The sequence below is a fragment of the Rousettus aegyptiacus genome, unplaced genomic scaffold (genome assembly GCF_014176215.1).
Source record: "Rousettus aegyptiacus isolate mRouAeg1 unplaced genomic scaffold, mRouAeg1.p scaffold_m13_p_4, whole genome shotgun sequence".
Lineage (NCBI taxonomy): Eukaryota > Metazoa > Chordata > Mammalia > Chiroptera > Pteropodidae > Rousettus > Rousettus aegyptiacus.
Window position 1 is genome coordinate 120,006,833 of NW_023416307.1, and position 20,602 is coordinate 120,027,434.

The window sequence follows — 20,602 nt, forward strand, 5'->3', positions numbered from 1 at the left end:
ATCTTCTGTCTTTTCATTTTGTTTGACTTTCTAGGTTTGTTTATATTAATTAGACAAAATAGGTATCTCTGCCAGACTTGAAAAAGTGGCCTTATGTAGAAGCAGTCTCTGCATAGGCTGTGTGTGCCTGGCTTGCTGGGTGTTTTTGGCAGGCCAATAGGAGCCAAGGTGGTGTCGAGGGCACTGGGCTCCCGAGCCAGAGGAGCTCCCTGGGTGCAGAGGCCAGGTGCGTGTAGTAATGCCCTGTTGATCTTGCTTGCCCTCTTTGTTTGGGGCCAAAAGGGCTCCATGGATGTGTCTGGGAATGTGCTGCAGTAACCTTGCAGGTAAGCCAGAACCCCTGAATAGAGCTCCTAGCCACCCTATGGAGATGGAGGGGTAAACAAGGGGACCCACCAGAGAGCTTCCGCAGCATCCCAGCTTTCTCTATATAGTCTCTTTCTTGTTTATTGTAGAGAAAGGGTTTTATATACAAGGGACCTCTCTGTAGGCCGTATGTGCCTGGTAGTTTTGGGAAGCTAATTGGAGCCAGGCAGGTGCTCAGGGAGCCTGGGGCACTATCCTTCTGGGCTGAAACAGCTCCTGGCAGGGATGCCAGGGGTGTGTGGTGACACCTTGTTTTTCCTGCTTGCTCCCTTTGTTTGGAGGCAGAAAGCTCCAGGTAGTGTAGCTGGGCACTCACTTCTCTGAGGTGATCTATTTGGGTGATCTGAAGCACCCAAATAGAGCTTCAACCTCCCTATCAAAGTGGAAGGAAATGTAAATACTGACACCAGTTTCTCTTGGCCCAAAGGAGTTCCCACAGCTCCTGGAGGGTTCCCAAGGCTTCCCAGCCTTCTCTTAGCAATCTCTCCCATTTGTTGTCCAAAAACTGTTCATTCAGACCTCAGTTGTCTCGCAGGAGGAATTTTTCTGTGCGGACTTGTATACCTGAGTTTGGTCATAGGAGGTTTTGAGTTCAGTGTCCTCCTATGCCACTGCCATCTTGAACCTCCTACTAGTGTTTATTATTTGCTTCATTTTCTATGCATCTATCATTAATTCATCTTTAATCTTTCTTTGAAGTGAAAAACAATCTGAAGATTTGATTTCCCATTCAGATAAGAATACTTTAACAAAGATTCATAGAAATCTACAGAACAAGCACATTGTTTTCCAACAAATAAATAGCTTGAAAAAAGGGGTGGAGCGGGGAAACTTATAAAAGAGACTTAAGAAACAGCAGTGGGGGCCTTGGTTGAGGTTGTCATTCAAATAAACAGACTGTGAAGCCATTTTTAGATAATGTAGGAAATTTGAACATGGATTGGGCCTTAGAACATACTAAGGAATGTCTAATTAGGTGAGATAATGGCATTGTGGGTTATGTTTCTTAAAATCTTTATCTGTTAGAGGTACTTATGAAAATATTTATATGTGAAATGATATTGTATCTGGAATTTACTTTTAAAACATTCCAGAAAAAAAAGGGATTTGGGAAATACATGAAAGATTGGCAAATATTGATAATTATTAAAGCAGGGTGATGGGTACACCATCATATTATTCTCTCTAGTCTTGTGTATGTTTGAAATTTCCATAATAAAAAATTTAAAAGGAAAAAGAAATTCACAAAAAAAATGGGAGAAAGAAAAATGTTACACGGCGCTGGCTGTGCATTTTGTAAGCTGATTGCAGAAATAAGACATTTTATTTATTGGGTACTAGCCTATCATGGAGGGTCACAGATATATAACCCAGGTTTCTGAACTATGATTTTCCCAGGTTGTCTTCAGTGAGGCAGTCAAAAGATCTGAAAGGAAGGTGGGGAGGTGGGACCAAGGTGAAAACAGGGTTAGCATAAGGGGCGGCAGGGCCTGGGGGTTAAAGCACATAAGAGGCTGGCTGACCCCTAAGGCCCCTCTGCACCCAGCTGTCTCCTTGATGCCCTCCACCTTCAGTCTGGCTAGCCTACAAGAGCCTCTCATACCCATGATCATGAGAGCTTGTTGTCAGCTGCCATGGACTTATGATCCTCCCCAACCTTAATAGCTTTAATGAGATTTAATTCACATACATAAAAGTCACCTCCTTAAGATGTACTATTCAGTGATTTTTAGTATATTCACAAAGTTGTACAACTATCACATTTAATTTTAGAACATTTTCATTGCCCCAAAAAGAAACGTATACCCCATGAGCAATCACTCCTCCCCCTAAGCCCTGGCAACCACTAATCTATTGTTTCTGCCTCTACAGATTTGCCTATTCTGAACATTTCCTAAAAAATAAGATTGTATACTATTTTTGTGATTGGTTTTCATTTAGTGTGTTCCTTAGGTTTACCCATGTTGTAGGTTGTGTCAGCATTTCATTCTTTTTCATTGCTGAATAATATTGCATTATATGGATGTACCATATCTTATTTGACATTTATCAGTTGATGGACATTTGGAGTATTTCTGCTTTGGCTATTATGAATAATGCTCAATGAACATGTGTGTACAAGTTTTTGTGTGGATAGATGTTTTCATTTTTTTTGGTGTATATCTATCTAGGAGTGGAATTACTGGATCATAAGGAAACTTTATGTTTTAACTTTTTGAAGAACTGCTAGACTGTTTTCCAAAGTGGCTGCGTCATATGATCTCCTTTTCACAAATGGGAAGACTGAGTTAGTGCAAGAAAGCAGGAGCTAATCATCTTAATGATCTCAACACAACCCCTACTCTGCTGACCTTAATATCATCTGTCACCCCAACACTCCCATGCCCACTTTATCCCCTCATTCTTTTCCCCACCCAGCAGCAAATCTCTTCACATCAGTACCTCCCAAGGGCTCCTCACTGCCATGTCAGGATCAAGTTCCCCTCTGAGGGATGATCTACAAGGTCTCTGCCCTCTAGCCTTGCTCATGGTATCTTTTCCTTTTTCTTTTTAAGCAGCTTTTCTGAGATATAGTCAACATACCAACTACTCATCCACTTATATTGTACAACTCAATGCTCATCACATCTTTTTTATTCTCTGCACTTCAGGGTCACTCATATCTTATTTCGGTTTCATGAAAACCCCACTGCCTTTGCTTTTGGGGCCTTGCACACACTGTCACCTCTGCTTGGAATACTCTTTCCTTATGTATTTCCTTGGCTCTGTATATATTTCCCTGTGATCCTTCATATCTTGAGATGATACTTCTATTAGGAAGCCTTCTCTGACCACCCAGGCTGGTTGGATGACCTGTAGGGCATTCCCACAGCCTTCCTCAGATCACACCTGTCATGGCATGTGACATAGCAGTCTTAGCCTTTAAAGTCTGGGAGTGTAACTTGTTCATGTACAGTGTCTGGCAGATAGTCAATAAATATTTGTTGAGTGAATAGAAAAATCCGAAGATATCTAGCATGGTACTTGGCATATTGTAGAAATCCAATAAATGTTTGCAGACTCCATTGCCTCCTGGGACAGGGGCAGTACCTCCTTTTGGGAACATTCCAAACAGTTTGGGTGATTAAAGGGTAAAACATTATTGTTTTTTCTTGTCTGCTACCTAAGCCACTTTCTTTTGACAACTGCACCCATTTTCCTTTAGGGAATTACCCCTATCCCACCTTTAGTCCTTGTAGTCTAGGTGGGGCTAAGTAGTTCCTGAATTTGCTCGTAAACCAAATCATATCAATTGTCCTGACTTTTACTGAAAATTTTCAGAAAGGGGTGTTTTCACTGGAATTATTAAGCTGGTATGTCCATGAGAAGACAGACTGCCTGAGAATAAAAAAAGTAGACTTGAGAAAAATGAATCCCAATGACATCTGAGGCCCTGCCTCCAGCTGTACCTGAAGCCAACAGACCATTGGACATTTTAGTTATTGAATCAATTTACATTTCTTTTTAAGGAAATTGCTTAAGCTAGATTGAGTTTAGTTTCTGTCACTTGGAACTGCAATATTCCTCACATAGTTAATAATCTTCCGTGTCTTTCACAAATAAGCATATTCAAAATACTCCTTATAGACCAGAGGAACCACACTGACTTTTACCCCTAAGCAAAAGTTTATCTACTGTCCTCAAATCTGTGGTCATTACTTTTCTGAGTTGTGTTGTACAATCAACTGTCAATATTTAGCCTTCTATGTAAGGTACCTTCCACATTATGATCACTAAGTGTACATTTCAGATTATCTTAAATGGTTTTTGGTGATAAGTCCAGGTTGATGGAAAAAGTAAAATGCTCATTTGGTAGTATGTCCCTAATTGAACTCTAGAAAATACCCACGCTAAGCACTGTTCCCTGAATTTGTGTGGTTCTGGGAAGAACCTGCTGAAAACAAACGGCTTTTCCCTTTGACTTGCTGGTGCCAAGGACATGTGCATTCACCACCAATTGTGATGGGTTAGAAAAATCTCACATTTTACCTACCCAACTTTGCTACAGGGAATGACAAATTGTGTGGGTGAAAGGCAGAATGAAATGCTCTGAGGATGTCTTGTAGGAACTAGGGTGACATCACTCAATCACCAGTTACTTATTGCATTCCAGTTTAACCTGGACCTGTCTATACATATCACACCACTCCCCACATTCCTGCAGTGCAGGATTAGCTTTTGCTAATCCTGTTCCCTCTGTCTGGGATGCCCTTCTGTACTAGAGAACTCTCTCAAGGCCCAGCTCTAAGGTTAGCTCTCCTGTGAACCCTTAGTCCTTTAATATTTTGTTGAAGCAGCTATTTTAAATATTAGTGTTTCTTACCTTGGGTCCGTGGGTCACTATGAATAGGTTTTGGAAGATCTATCAATGCCTCTCAGGTTACCTGACACATCTGTGTGTCTATGGCCATGTATACTACTCTGGAGGAGAGGGTCAGAGCTTCCTCTAGATTCTCAAAGAGATTTTGTGGCCCAAGAAAAGAATAAGAACCATCAGTTTCTTAAATGCCTCTCTTATGAGTACATTGAAGGCAAGGATCACATCATTTTCACCTTAGCTCTCCAGCACTGTTCCATACAGACACTCATAACTGTTGTCAAAGACTGTTAGTGACCTACAGAAGCAACACTTTTACAGGCAAAGAAGAGAAAACAGGATGGTTTAATTTATAGAGTCAAGAGTCGTTTGTTCTTGATTACAGTGTTCAACATGCAAATTACATTCATCTCTTAGTACAGAAATGGCACCATGCCACTTCCCTTGGAGTTAATCCAGACAGAATTATTCCTGGGCAACCCTTAATTATGTGTCTGCCAGCAATTGCCCTCTCTCCCTTATTACAATGATATGTAAACTCTCTCTTATGTAGAATAAGTGTGAAATGAGGTCTTTCGTTCAACTGAGTAGCCATTTACAGTACAGCACCATTGATTTGTCAATGGATTTGATATATCTACACTCCAGATCAAGACCTCACATTATTTAACCTGTCTCTGATGATCCCAAAGGCACTTGAGAATCCGGCAGTGTCTCAAGGTCACGTATTTTTGCTGGACAGTATTATAAGATAGAGAAGATTTGCTAAATCTGTCCTGGCCCTGGGTATTCACTCTGAAAAGAGTTTATTTGAATAGGTTTTGACACTTTTGCTCTTTATGTCATTCTGTAGGTTCCAAATGAACAACACAGGAGCTTTACTTTGCTCACTCTAGTTCCTAAATTTTCAGTAATGAAAATGTATTACCTGTGTAAAGAGAGTTATAAAAATACTAACAAAAATTTAAAGGTAAAATGCAGGGTGTTTGGATACCAAGAAAACAGGAATCTACTGTGGTTAGAAGTCAGGCTGATTACACAAAATAATTAGGTATAACTGACAACGCCTTTTCCAAAGACTGCATTTTTGCTAAGTTTTATATATTATCACTAGCTTGAGTTTTCCCCCTTTCTCTGGCTTTCATTATTATTCACCAGATGGAAAATTTTAAATATTTTAAAAATAGCTGTTTCTGGGTAAGTTACCCAGCAGACATTCCTCGTATTTCCTCTAGTTTCAAACATAAATGGGAACCGGCTCAGACAAGAATGATCCTTGCTGTACACCCGCCAGCTCATGCATCCTCCTTTTTATTCCAAGAGGCTTTTTGCTCAAATGAAAGTTACAAGGTTAAGCACTACTCTGAGTTCCTGACACAGCTATCCCTGCTTGGTCTTCAAAAAATAGAGGTCTGTAATTCCTTTTTGAACATGCCTTCGAAGTGGAGGTCTTTGGCCATGAGTTCCTCTTCAACATCATCTAGTGCCCACTGGTGATCTGTCAGCTCCAATGCTTCCCACTCTGTCTGCAAAGGAAAAGAATACCAGGGCGGGGAGAGAAGGGCTGTTACTAAGAGCAGTGCTGACCTTTCATGAGCACCTACTCTGGGCCAGAAGTTGGGTTAAGCTATTTACATGTATAAACTCATTCAGTCCTATGAGATAGGTACTGCTATTTACCCTGTCCACAAGGAGTTTTACTTTGCTCACTCTAGTTCCTAAATTTTCAGTAATGAAAATGTATTACCTATGTAAAGAGAGTTATAAAAATACTAACAAAAAATTAAAGGTAAAATGCAGACAAGGAGACTAAAGCTAAGAAAAGGTAAAATAGTTGTTCAAGGTCACTGGAGCAAGTAACTAATTACATTTCTCAAACAGTCTATTAATGCTGAGTACCTTGCCTTTAATGAATGGGCTGTGAAATGTGCTTTAAGAAATTTAACATGTAATATTAATGTTAGCTCATGGGTATTTTTTTAAATATAATCAATGGCATAAAATTCACTTTTAATATATGCAATTTAGTGGTTTTTAGTATATTCACAAAGATGTACAACCATTACCACTACCTAATTCTAGAACATTTTGATCACCAGAAAAAGAAACTCCGCATCAAATAGCAGACACTCCCCATTTTCCTCCTCCTCCAGCCCCTGGCAACTACTATTTTACTATCTGTATCTTTGGATTTATCTATTTTGAACATAAATGTGACCTTTTGTTATTGGTTTCTTTCACTAGAACGTATTCAAGGTTCCTCCCTATTGTAGCATGATTCAGTACTCATCACTTTTTATGGCTGAATAATATTCTGTTGTGTATATTTCATTGTCCATACATTATACATATATACCAAAATGTTCCATTTTGTTTATCTGTTTATAAAATGATAAACATTTGGATTGTTTGTACTTTTCTGACTATTACAGTGCTCTGAACATTCTTGTGTAAATTTTTGTGTGGAAATACATTTTTAATTCTCTTGGTTATTTACTTAAAAGTGGAATTGCTGGCCATATGGTAACTATTTTTAATTTTTTGAAGAAAGGCAAAATACTGCTTTCCAAAATGGCTTCACCATTATCAGTGAAGGATTCTAGTTTATGAGGATTCCAATTTCTCTACTTCCTTTCCAACACTTGTTATTGTCTACCTTTTTTATTTTAACTATGAGGAGTGGATGTGAAACAGTATCTCACTGTGGTTCTCATTTGTGTCTCCCTAATGGTGTTGAGCATCTTGCACCTTTTTGTGAGCTTATTGGATATTTATTTGTCTTATTCAGAGAAATGTTTATTCAAAACCTTTGTCCATTTTTTACTTGGGTTGTCTTTTTATTGTTGAGTTCAAAGAGTTCTTTTATCTGAATATTTGATCCTTATCAGATACATGACTGCAAACTTATTTTCTGATTCTGAGGGTGTCTTTTCACTTTCTTGATGGTGTCCTTTAAAGCACAAAAGTTTCTGTTTTGACGAAGTCCCACTTATCTAATTTTCCTTTCATTGCTTGTACTTTTAATGTTATATATAAGAAGTCATTGCCTAACCCAAAGTCACAAACATTTGCACCTAAGTTTCCTTCTAAGAGTTTTATAGTTTAGTTCTTATATTAAGGTCTTTGACCCATTTAAAATTTTATTATTAAAGAAGATTCTTTTTGTCATGGTAAGATATATACATAATTTTATATATCACATAAAATTTGCCACTTTTAACGACTGTATGTATAAAATTTTGTGGCATTAATTACATTCACAATGAGGTGCAACTATCACCACTATCTATGTCTAAATTTTTTTCTCTCTGGAAACTAAAACTCTGTGCCCAATAAGCAGGAAGACTATTCTTTCTCTCACTGAATATTAAAAAATATTCCGTGCCTCTGATCACACTTTTTACAACTTTGTTTACAGTACTTAAATTTGAGTAAGCCTTTAAAAACTAGTAAAAGTACCAAGAATCTCCAATTTACTAACAGAATATTCTCTTAGGAATAAGAGAATATTTTTGCTAAATTTAAATTTAAATGATGGAACCATACATACTACACTCACATTAGGGAGCCCATCTTTAAAGTAACTCTCTAGTATTGCCTTTCTGAGCTTCAGTGAAGCTAGAAGAAGCGAGTGTACCTTGAAAGCTTTGTTGGTGTCTGCGGGCATGGCCATGGCCGCTCCAGTCATCTGCTCCTGCATCATCCGTGACTGGTCGGCGGCTGCAAAGTAAGACGCACCTACGTGAGTGCTAGGGCTCAAAAAGCACCCAGTACCCTTGGGGAAAAATGGTCCTGACACAAAACTTACAGATGCTCAATAGTGAATTAGAGAACCATATGACAGATGCACTGCCTTGCACTGGCTATGCGACCCCAGGAAAGTCACATTACCTTTCCTGAGGAATGGGATGATATTAGCAGGAAAAGAAAGATAACTAAAAGAAGTACTAAACTTTATTTTGAATTTAAACCATAACAATAGCCACCAGTTACTGAGAAACTACTATATGTTAAGTCTTACACTAAGTGCTTTACATATTCTACCTCATCCACTTCTAACAACAAACCCCGAAGTTAATTATTAAAGCCCCTAATTTACAAACAGAGGATTAGAGTGGTTAAGTAACTTGCTTAAGGTCCCAGCCATTAAATAAGATAGGTAGAACTGATACTGCCGATAACTCCACTCAATGAACTAACTGATCAGACCAGGCCTTCTTTTAGCTTCAGGTTTAAAGCATTACATTCCTGATGCTGAATCCCTCACATGAGGGTATAAGACTTTGGGAGGCTACATATTTCCCCCCCGACTGCCAGGGAGAATTCAGATCTCGGTTTAACCCTGAAATTTTTAAGACTGTTCAGAATATCTCAGAAACGTAAGAACAAGTTTAAAAATAAAGTATTGTATTTAACTATACTAACAGTATAGCCTACATGATTTTTCTGACCCTGGCATGGATGATTCATCTATTGAAGTATTGCTTTTTAAACCTGACATGCTCCTTACCATTATCTTGGCCCAGAATCAGAGAGTAAATGCTCCGAAGCCCAAAGACATTGAGGAAGTACCAGGATGCAGAACTCACCCTAGCAAAGCAAAAGTAAAATAACGTAGAAAGTTAAGTCAGAATTAAGGTAGTGCACACTTCTCTACCACCCAAAGTTGTTCAGAATATGTAAAGAATCACCTGCAGTAAGCTATATGTATTCAAAGCACAACCACAGAAGAAATACAAGTTGTGAAGGCAACCTTACAAATAGTTGTAGCTCACTGCAGGCAATCTGCTACTTATAGCTGTGTAATAAATTCTTCTGCCTTCAGTAGCAGAAACTGAACTCACAACTGGTGTACTTCTATTTAAGCTTTGTTTCATTTAATTTTCCTTTCTACGTAACAGGTTTTCAAACTATTTATTACTTTTAGTTATAAAAACAACACACACTTGTTATATATAATAAATGCAAAAAACACAGAAGTACATAAAATAAAAATTAAAAGAGACCTCCTGTCCTGAATTCCATTCTTTATTGGAAACTACGAGTGTAGGTGGGTTTCATACTTACGAGAAAGGATTAGAGTTGGTTTTCAGAAAATACTTGAAATATTGAAGACTATAGCTACTGGGAAAGCCATTCCAAGTTTTGAACTTTATCACAAAAGCTTAGGTTTCCCACCTTGCCCCCATAAAACAAAATAGTCTGGAGAGACCACATGAAGAAGCACTACTAGGTTCTAGATGCTATAAGAACTTTTCAGATTTTGGGTTTTATTACTCTGCTATAAAAAATAGAGTGGTAAATAAGACATGAATGCTAGGTTTGGACAGACTTTGTGGTCAAATCTCAATTCCTATACTTAATTCATAGGGTTGTTACGAAGATAAAATAAAATAATATATGGAAAATACCTATCACAGTGATTGGTACCAATGAAAATGATTAATGTTATTAGCACTAATGTATTTTGGAGAAAAAAAATACAAATATCCATTCCTATAAGTTCCAGGGTATTGCTGAAAGGTTTGCCTGGCCAATGTTCTTAGCTTTATCTTTTAACTTTTTGGGGTGGACACATCTATTATTGTACTCCTAAGTCTGAAGCACCTAGAGAAAAGAGGCTGACACATTCTTTCCTATTGCAAGACTCATGTAAAAGTTGCCATAATCCACCTGTGGCATTCTGAGTGGAGATTCAATGAGAAAAACTCCAAAACCTAATTCCAGTGAAGTATGCAAACTGGAAATCTGGTTCTTTAAGACGTACCGGTTCTAGATTTTGGGTTGCGTTTTTATTAAATAAAAGAAAGTTCTTACCAGGACGCATCTAATGTGAGTAGTTCAATTCCTTGCTGTAGCATAGGCTTAAAACGGAGTGTCAGTGGAAACGGGACCTTGGCTGTAGAGAAGAAAGAAAAAGTTCATAATCACTTCTAGCTTCCTTATATTTAGAATAGTTTAAGTGTGAATGTATATATTCTTTCCCTGAGGTAGGAACTCTTGTTGCCATACAGAGTTTGGCAAAAGATTTCTACGGGGGCATTTGTGTCACTTTCTGAAGAAATAACAGTCAAATGTCACTCTGCTATAATACCTTGAACAACGCCAACTTCTCTATTGCTTAAGAAGCAGGGACTTAAACTGAGCTGTGACCTAAATTCTCAAAGGAAACTTGCACTAATCCATTCAACCTGAAGTGGAATATATACACGGAGAGATCTATATTACTAAGAAACTAAATTAATTTAAATCAAATCAAAACAATTTATAAACAAATAAACACCTAGAAAATGAAGTCAAAATAGAAATGGGCTTCCCTTCATCTGACTCCAGTAGAACACTAAATTAGTTTCAGATATAAACTAGCAAGCCATTTATTTGAATCCCTATTAGTAAAAAAGCATCCACATTAACTTATAATCAGTTTGCAATAAGAGCCATAAAATCATAGCATATTAATTTTTTTGTTCAAAGATTATTATCAATTTCCACTAGAGCAGTAGTCTTCAACCTTTTTGTCACTGGTGCTCCTATGAGAATCTAACACCTGAGGTTCTGAGGTGGAGCTGAGACATAATGCTAGCACTGGGGAGTGGCTGTAATTACAGATGTAATTGTTGACTTGCTCACCACTCACTTCCTGCTGTGAGGCCTGGTTCCTAACAGGCCATAGACCAGTACCAGTCCAAAGCCTGGGGGTTGGGGACCACTGCAGTAGAGAACATAGGACCCACAATGTTAGTGTCTCAGCAGCACTTGAATCTCTCTGAATAGGGACAAGGGAAAGGTGAAGTAAATCTCAAGTCTTCTAGGTCTGTAACTTACTTGTGACAAAGCCTGAAAATGTCATGTTGATCCATCCACCAATAAGAATCATAGGGAGAACATTTGTTACATTGCCTTTCATCATGTCTGTAAGCATAGTGGGATCTAAGACAAAAACACAAGAGACCACTACATTTTACTGCTGTTGGTGAGGATTTCCTCCTGATTTTCTATAAATATTTAATTTATTTGACAATTAGAGTAATACAAGTTCATTGTAAAAATTCAAAGGACATACAAACAGGATGTACAGTTCTGTGAGCCCACTCTCTAAACAATTTTTACTATTTTTTGCATATCCTTCCATCTTTTTATTTATACACCCACACAAAGACACACATTACACACACACAAGTTTCTCTCTAGATATACAATAGAGGGATACTATGTTTACTGTTCTGCTTAATTTAAAATGTTAATATATTGTGAATGATATCTTAACATTGGTATAATATCTCCACTATTTCCAATGTCTGCATAGGAATCCACAATGTGGTCATAGTCAGTCATCACTATTATGTAGAACTATAGATTGTTTACAATTTTTGGGGGGCCCAATAAACAATGCTGCCAATGACTACCCTGTATGTAAATCTTCATGATTATGTGTTTCTGTAAGAGAAACTCTTAAAATTTCTAAGTCAAGGGATTTGAACACTTAAAATAACGGATATTGTTAGATTGTCCTCCAACAACAGTGAGAGGGCCTAACTTCCCATGATCTTGACAGTAGCAGCTTTGGTCAAGCTTTTTAATGGGCTAGAAAAAGATATTTGTTTTAATTTGCATTCCATGTATTTTAGTGAGGTCAAGTATCTTTCCATTTATTTACTGGTGTTTTGTTTCTTGTAGGTCTTCCAAAAAGACTTCTTAAAATCAATCCTAGTGCCTTCTGTCGGGTTTAAAATTGCTGGTTATCTTACCTCGAGAAATGGGTACTAAAATGAGAGAGCACTCAACAAAGAATAATACATATTTTGTTTTACTTTAATGATGCTGTATTTTTCACATGACTGAGATCAGTATAAGTAAGAAATCCGGTAGAACAAAAATTGTAAGGTGGGCCAAGCAATCATATCTGACAAAGAAATGGCTGGTCTGGGGAAGTAGTAAGTCATGCAGCAGAAGCTAGGTGGCCATCTGTCAGCATAAGGAGCCAGGCACTGGGTGGGAGCTGGGACTGGAATGCTTTTCCTACTGTTCCACAGAGCCCTGGGTCCTGAGGAACAGTAAAGAGGAGAGACCCGGGGACAATGACTCTAGCCTCCCCAAACCCTCAGCCAAGAGCTCTTTTTTAAAAATCCACTTTATACACTGTAGTTCCCAGAAGATTTATTTGAAAAAGAAAACTCCACCTCTGTAGATCCCTGTACTAAACGATCTTTAAGGTCCCTTAGATTACTATGTTCTACAATTTAACATTTAAATCAAATGACGTCCTTCCTGCCTCCCTCACTCCCACTCATTTAAAAAATCTTTCTTAAAGATGAGAGAAGGTAATGAACATACCAGTCATAGGAGAAGGAGGCACTACCTTCCTTTTAGTTTTTTTGAAAAATCCATCCTCCGGGTTGTTGAAGTAATATTTTCGTGTCAAGAAAGACTAGTAGAAAAAAGAGCTTTTTAAGTTTTAGAACTGCGACAGCAAATTGTCAAATTAGTCCCCAGAGATTTAGTCAGAAGGCCCCTGGAATATGCTGTTATACTGAGCTGGCAGCCTACTTGGCAGCTGAGCTGACATTTTAGCTGAGTCACATTTAAAAACAATTTCCTAAGAAGGGCGAGGTCACAATGACAGCAAACACCACCAGGCCACAGCTTAATTCCTGACTTGCCAGCCTTCAGTTTTCCCCGAAGAGTCTCCTTATAAAACATTCAGATATCTACTGCCCTCAACAGTGAATCGTGAAGCTTTTAATAAAAGATAAATGAGTACCTGTTTGGGAATGTATTTTCCATTTTCCCTGAGGACTCTGCTTCGAATTAGGACTTGACTGAAAAATACAACCAAGACAAGGAGATTTTAAAAAGTGAAACACTAGAACAAAATGAGAGAATGAAGCAGAAGACCTATTTAAACACAAGAAAGGGCCTATTTGGCAACAGTCCTGTGCAGAAACTTTTCAAACTACAAGTACCCTTAAAACCAATCTAATGTATTTAACCCTAAAATCAGGTCTTTCAAAAGAGTATTTTTCGGAAGCGATGGTGTTTTCTAAACAAAGATTTCTGAAGAAGGCACATTTGAAACACACAGCTTTTCACTTTAGAATGAGCTAAGAAAGAACTTTCTCTGAGTGAACAGAGCAGCAGTTGGATGCTACTCAGAAGATTTAGGTGTAGGAGGAGACAGGAAGGGTGAGGATTGAAGCAGGAACTTTTCAAACCTCACAGAGAAGTAAATACAGGACTTGACAGGGTTATCTGTCAGACAAATAGAAATCCCACCCATGATTCATACTGTTAGTAAGCTCTCAGTAAACATTATTGAATTAATAAATAAAATTATTTGGTGCTATTTGAACATAATTGATCATTACAGATAACAGAGTGCAATACCATAATCGGGTGGTGCTAAGATACCACAACAGTGATCAAAATACTAATTTTTTCTAGGTTTTCAAAAGTTGTTTTAATGATGGGGGAAAAAAGCCTCCTTAGGTTAATGGAAATTCTTCTTAAAAAGTGAAAAAGATTGTAGACAGAAATGAACACGCAAAAAACTGTGCTTGGTTTTCTTTGTACTCCAGTATAAACCACCCACTCTAAGCAGTCTGTCAGTACCCTTAGGGTCTCCTTGTCACCTTATGTATATTCTAGCTTCTCCATATGCTGGGAATTCTCTAGTGTTCCTCTCCTTAACCAATTCTATCCCATCATGACTTAGCCACCTTCTTCAAGCCCCACCTTCTCCATGAAAATCTTCCCGATGCCTGGTGCCTTCATGGAATGCTCTCTGATCTTCCTCCTGGCCTTGTTATACTGTACAATTGACTGCTCCATACACAGACTTATATTCTGTTCTCTAGAAGCTTGTCTAAAGCTATTCAAAATGTGACCTATGTACCAATACTGATCTGTGATGAATTAAGTACAGACATTGACGGTAAGAGTTTAGAAACTTTTATAGTAATTTGACATTGTCACGACATCCAAATACATGATCAAAATACTTTATGAAAGCATCAGCCTGTGATAGACTGGAAATTAAAAAACAAACAAACAAAAAAACTGGTACTTTACCACCAACAGTTTAAGCAGCATTGGGTCTAGAGTAATGGGTAAAAATTTAAGCTCTGTGGTTGGACAAATGGGTTAAAATCTTGGCTGGCTCTGTCACTTATTAGCTATGTGATCTTGGGTGAATCATTTGAATTCCCTATGCCCCCATTCATATTCTGTATAATAACAGATTTATCTTCATTAAATAAATACTTAAGCTTCTAGTGCCAAAAACCAAGTATCTCATGAAGTTTAAAGTCTTGTCGGGAGGGAGAAAGACATTAATTGAATAACTATAGGAATAAATGTGAAATTCACCTGTTATGTACTATGAAGGAGAAATGAATGGTATGATGAGAATGTACAACAGGAGTATTTGACAGAATCTGAGAAGATAAGGTCTTGGAGAAAGCTTTGCTGAGCTTGTATGATTAAGTTGGAATCTTAAGGATGAGTAGAGATTACCTACGCAAAGTGCTAGAGGGAACAGCATGGGCAAAAGTCCTGTGGCAGTAATAAGCACTATATCTCTGAGGACCTGAGAAGAGTCCATATGATTGGAAAAAAGAAAACTATGGAAAATGTGATGAAACAAGGCTCGAGAAGTAGGCAAGAGCTAGGATAAACAAGGCCATATGGTTCCCACTGTATTTTCTTTTTAATTGTGGCAAAAAAAAAAAATAACAAAATTTACCATCTTAATCATGTTAAACTGCACAGTTTAGTATTGCTAAGTATATTCTCATTGTTGTAAAATAGATCTCTGGAACTTTTTCATCTTGTAATCCTGAAACTCTATACCTTGAACAATTACTCCTTTTTTTCTCCCTCTCTTAGCCCCCAGTAACCACTATTCTACTTTCTGTTTCTATGAATTTGACTACTTTAGATAGTTCACATAAGTGAAATCACAGTTATTATCTTTTTGTGCCTGGTTTATTTCACTTAGTATAATGTCCTTAAGGTTCATTGATGTTGTAGCATGTGACAAGATTTCCTTCCTTTTTAAGGGTCCCACTGTATTTTAATCTTTATCTTAAGAGCAAAAGGGGGAGAAATGGGAACCCATTGGTGGGAATGTAAATTGGTACAGCCATTATAGAAGCAGTATGGAGGTTCCTCAAAAAAATAAAAATAGAACTACCATATGACCCATCAATTCCACTTCTGGGTATTTATCTGCAGGAAACAAAATCACTAACTCGAAAAGATGTCTTCACTCTCATGTCCACTGCATCATTATTCACAAATAGCCAAGATGAATGGATAAGGATTATGTGGTGTGTGTATGTATATAATGAAATATTATATATATATAGATAGCTGAAGAGATACAGATATATATAGATATAATGAAATATAATTCAGCCATGTGAAAGAAAGAAATCCTGCCATTTGCAATGACATGGATAAACCTAGAGGACATTATGCTAAATGAAATTAGCCAAAGACAAATTCTGTATAATCTCATTTATATGGAGAATAAAAAAAAAGTTGAACTCATAGAAACAAAGTAGAATGGTGGTTACTGGGGATACAGGAGATGAGGAGATGCTAGTCAAAGGGTAAAAGCCTTCAATTATAAGATGAATAAGCTCTGGGGTTTAACATTCAGCATGGTGACTATAGTTAAAACTGCGTAGTGTACTGGAAATTTGCTTAGAAAGTAGGCCTCAAGTGTTCTCACTACCAAAAAAAAAAAGGTAAATATGTGAGGTGATGTACATATAATTACTTGGATTGTGGTAATCAATTTGCAAAGTACACATGTTAAATTGTCATGTTATATACTTCATTTAGCTGTAAAATGGGCTGAAATTATGACACATGCTACAACATGGATAAACCCTGAAAACGTTATACTAAGTGAAATGTGCAAGACACAAAAGGACAAATATTGTGATTCTACTCAAATGAGATAGCTAGAACAGTTGAATTCATAGAGACAGAGAGTAGAATAGTGGTTACTAGGGGCTGAGGGGAGGAGAGAATGAGGAGTTATTATTAACAGGTTTAGAGTTTCTGTTTGGAATGATGAAAATATTGTGGAATTGGATGGTGGTAACAGTTGCGCAACAATGTGAATGAACTTAATGCCACTGAATTATACATTTAAAAACTTACAATGGTAAATTTTATGTTATGTATATTTTACCAAAATTAAAAAAAATAAAAGAGCAAATGGGAAATAGTGAAGTATTTTAAGCTGAATTCGTCATATATATTATCTCATTTAAACTGATTACCACTGTACTTGGCACAAGATAATGGTATCTATTATTTTCCTTTTGCATGTTTTATCACTTGAACTGAAACTTCCTGAGAGGGTCTTGACCTTGTCTTATTTTGTACCCACTGCACAGTGCAGGGCACATGGTTAAGTCAATAAAAATTTGTTCACCATAGATAATTCAGGACTTCTACTGGCACTGTGATCAATGGAAATTCAGCTAGATCTCCTATATGCTGCTGAGCAATTTTGTAGAACTGGGATTGAGAATCATGAGCTTGAGGCATTTAAGGCAAGCTTAAATTATCCTGTATATTCTGAACTCTGAAGCCTGCAAATTCTGTAAGAAAATTTTAATTTTGCATTTCGTTTCCATTAATATCTAAAAATAAGTCCTTGTACTGGTTCTAAAGATAGAGCTTCTCTTTGCAAGCAGTATTTTGCAACTGGAAGACATTACTTAAAATAAAACTTCAGTTTTCAAAGTCAGTATTTCTCAAACTGGAGTTCTATATACTTAAAAGATGCATTTTTTTTTTTCCTTTCCAGAGTCAGTGTATTCTTCAAGCTTGAGAACCATTTTTTACATACATATTATCCACAAATATGGTCTAATATATTTTATGTATTTTTCAGTTTGGGTTTATTTTAGAAAAATTTTAGTAAGATTTGAGGCAATACAAGCTTAACCAAAATACCCGTTTTGTGATCATTCAAGGTCCTGGAAACTTATACTGTACTTGGAGGGATGTTTCGTGACTAAAAAACATCCTTTGCCTTGACCTTTGGTCAGTTCAGAATCATGTGCTCAGTATTCTACCCAAGCTCAAATGATGTCTGGTGGGATACAGTCATACTATGTCCTAGCTGGTATGATCAAACCACCTCACTTAAGAAATGGAGCAATTATGACCTGAGAGATGTTGCGTTTTCTCTAAAGCAGTGGTTCTTCATGGAAGTTGTACTGCCCTCTAGGGGGCCTTATGGAAATCTGTGGAACTTTTTTGAGTGTCAAAATGATGGGGGTGGAGAAGAAAGAGTACAAAACTGTTATTTGTTAGGGGTAAGGGATGTTAAGTATCCCCCAGTGCCAGGGACAGTTGTGAAATACAAAGAACTATCCCAGTCTCACAGTACTTTTGATCTCTCATGGAATTGTTTTTAATTATCTGAGCTTCATACCTAATTCCATTTTTCTGTAGCAGTTTGGGGATTGGGGAGGTGATTTTTATATATACTGAATTTCTAGATATGCAACCATTGAGTAAATATAGGGACAACTGCACTGTTTTGTTTAGAACTTTAACAAGAGTAGTTCACCATTTAGAAAAATCACATCCAGGACAGCACTGTCTTCAGTGAGGTCTAAGTAGCTAACATATTCTATCAGTCTAAAATTGGATATGTCCCAATTATGGTAATTTTACCGCCATGATTGCATCTGACTTCATTATACCTTCTAGTATTTATTTATGAAATAGAAATTAAATTATTTTCCTTTTATTTCTCATTTCTCCTGATTGTTACATTACAGCATTATGTTACTTTAAAAAAATGTTCTTATATGTAGAGTGCATCGATTATGAATTTACTTTAGGGTTAGAAAAGGGAGCTTTGAGTCTGATATCATTCAGAATCATCACTCTGAAATCACAGTGAAGCAGGAGCAAAAAATTGTGGCAGAGAATCTATGAGAGCAGGAATTGTCAAGAGAATTTAACTTCGGAGTGGGACTGAACTGAGTTCAACTATAGGCACGATATTTACTATTTTGGTTATTCTGGGATGGCTACTCAACTTTTCTAGGCTTTCTTTTCTTCAACTGTAAAAATGGACTCATGATTATCTATTTCAGGGTTATTTTGAGGATAAAATGAGAACAATTTATTGGCATCAATAAATAATTGAACACTGTCTGAACTCTCTCCACTTGGCATCTTTCTATAGCCTTCCTTTCTGTGGTGAACTGACTTCTTAAGATTATCTTCTGGAGGTTGGTTCGGATAAGTTCTAAAACTCATGTCACAGAAAAATAATTGAGTGGCTGACTTGGGAACCAGAAGACCTGGTTTCAAGTCTTGAATGTCACCACGTGTGACCATGGAACCTCTTAAGCTTCAGATTCTATAAAATGAAACAGCTCTGAATTTTAAATAAGTTAATGAATGTAAGTGCTTAGTGTAATGCCTGGCATAGAATAAGTGCTTAATAAGTATATTAATATTCTCAGCATAATTGGGAAGCACAACTGAAAATGACAAAGTGGTGCTTGCCAGCCTTAAGTCATTCTCATTCCATGGTTATGATTTTTATCTTATTCATTTAGCACTTGTACTATTAAAAACTTAATATTATTTTATATATAATATATATAATCAACTTACATATATATATAATCAACTTTTCTACTTATACAGGTTTTAAAAGAAATCTTTACCAGCAAATGGAACATCAGTATTATTTTCCACAGATAGAAAGTAACTATTAAATAAAATAAAACAAAAACATTATTAAATTTTAGCTAGATACTGTTGCTTGTGGCAAGTTCTGAGCCTGGGACTTGCTCTTTGTTAAAATGGGAGATTAATAAGAGATAGGGAAGTGTTAAAGACATAATAACATCTATCTGAGATAGTCTCTGAAAATAATCAGAACGATTAGCTGAAAGTGTTTTTTAATATAGAGGGGGGCACATGTCTAGATACCACCTAAAATTATCTCAAATTATCTCTCTCCACAGATAAATACTGTAATGAAACACATGAGGAAGAGGTTGCCTCCACTCCAGTAGGAGAAATTATAATTACAACCCCTCACATCTCTAAGGCAGTTTAACATTTGTCAAGCACTTGGTTACTTGGTATATCGGCTCCCCACCATAGTAGTTTGGTAAAACCAGTATAATCAATCACACCAACCTTATCTATATAATTCATAGATAAGCCCACCGTGCGTTGTCGACTAGCCTAACAATATTAACAGCAACATTTTAATGAGCCCTTAATTCGTCCCAAGCCTTGTGCTAAAGGCTTTACAGACATTATCTAAAATTTAATCCTCATGCCTGCTCTATGAAGCATGTTCTGTTATCACCCCTATTTTACAGATGACGAAAATGAACACAGAAGTAACTCAGCTCAGGTCACCCAGCCGGTGGGGACGCGATGTGAACCGGGGCAAACTGACAGAACCGCTGCACTTTCTCGTCCAAGGTCACGGGGGAGTGAAGTTGCCGGATCCGGGAGGGCGCTGACCTGTCGGAGACTTGTTCCTGGGTGAGCTTCTTGTCGCTCTGCAGCAGGATGGACACGTAGTGGCGGATCATGCCCACGAAGAAGGTGATGATCACGATGGGCAGGACCACCCAGAGGCGGATGTTGGAATCGAGCAGCAGCTCTGGTCCCGCCATCTTCACAGCGCGCTGGCTCCCGGAGAGGTGTACCTGGGTTTCTCTTACCCGGAGCGCAGGACTTCCGTTTCGAGTTTGCCTCCCGGCTCTCTCAAGCCTTCAGCCTGGCTGGCCGGGACCCTCCGCAGCCTCTGGCCTGGCGATCTGCCCCCAGTAGGGCCGCCCGGCCGCCTACTTCCGGCGCAGAAGTTTG

At 37.6% G+C, this 20,602-nt stretch overlaps 1 protein-coding gene across 1 annotated transcript; it reads right to left on the bottom strand.

Moving 5' to 3' along the window:
• Positions 1 to 5,049: 5,049 nt before the first annotated feature.
• Positions 5,050 to 20,562, bottom strand: EMC3 (ER membrane protein complex subunit 3). The gene is made up of 8 exons (XM_016121377.2): positions 20,255 to 20,562; positions 13,485 to 13,542; positions 13,058 to 13,151; positions 11,549 to 11,653; positions 10,541 to 10,622; positions 9,234 to 9,313; positions 8,361 to 8,443; positions 5,050 to 6,249 (listed from the first exon to the last, which is right to left on the bottom strand). Exons 1-8 carry the CDS (start codon positions 20,407 to 20,409, stop codon positions 6,121 to 6,123), a joined length of 786 nt encoding a protein of 261 aa, XP_015976863.1. The 5' UTR covers positions 20,410 to 20,562; the 3' UTR covers positions 5,050 to 6,120.
• Between the last annotated feature and the right edge of the window lie 40 nt (positions 20,563 to 20,602).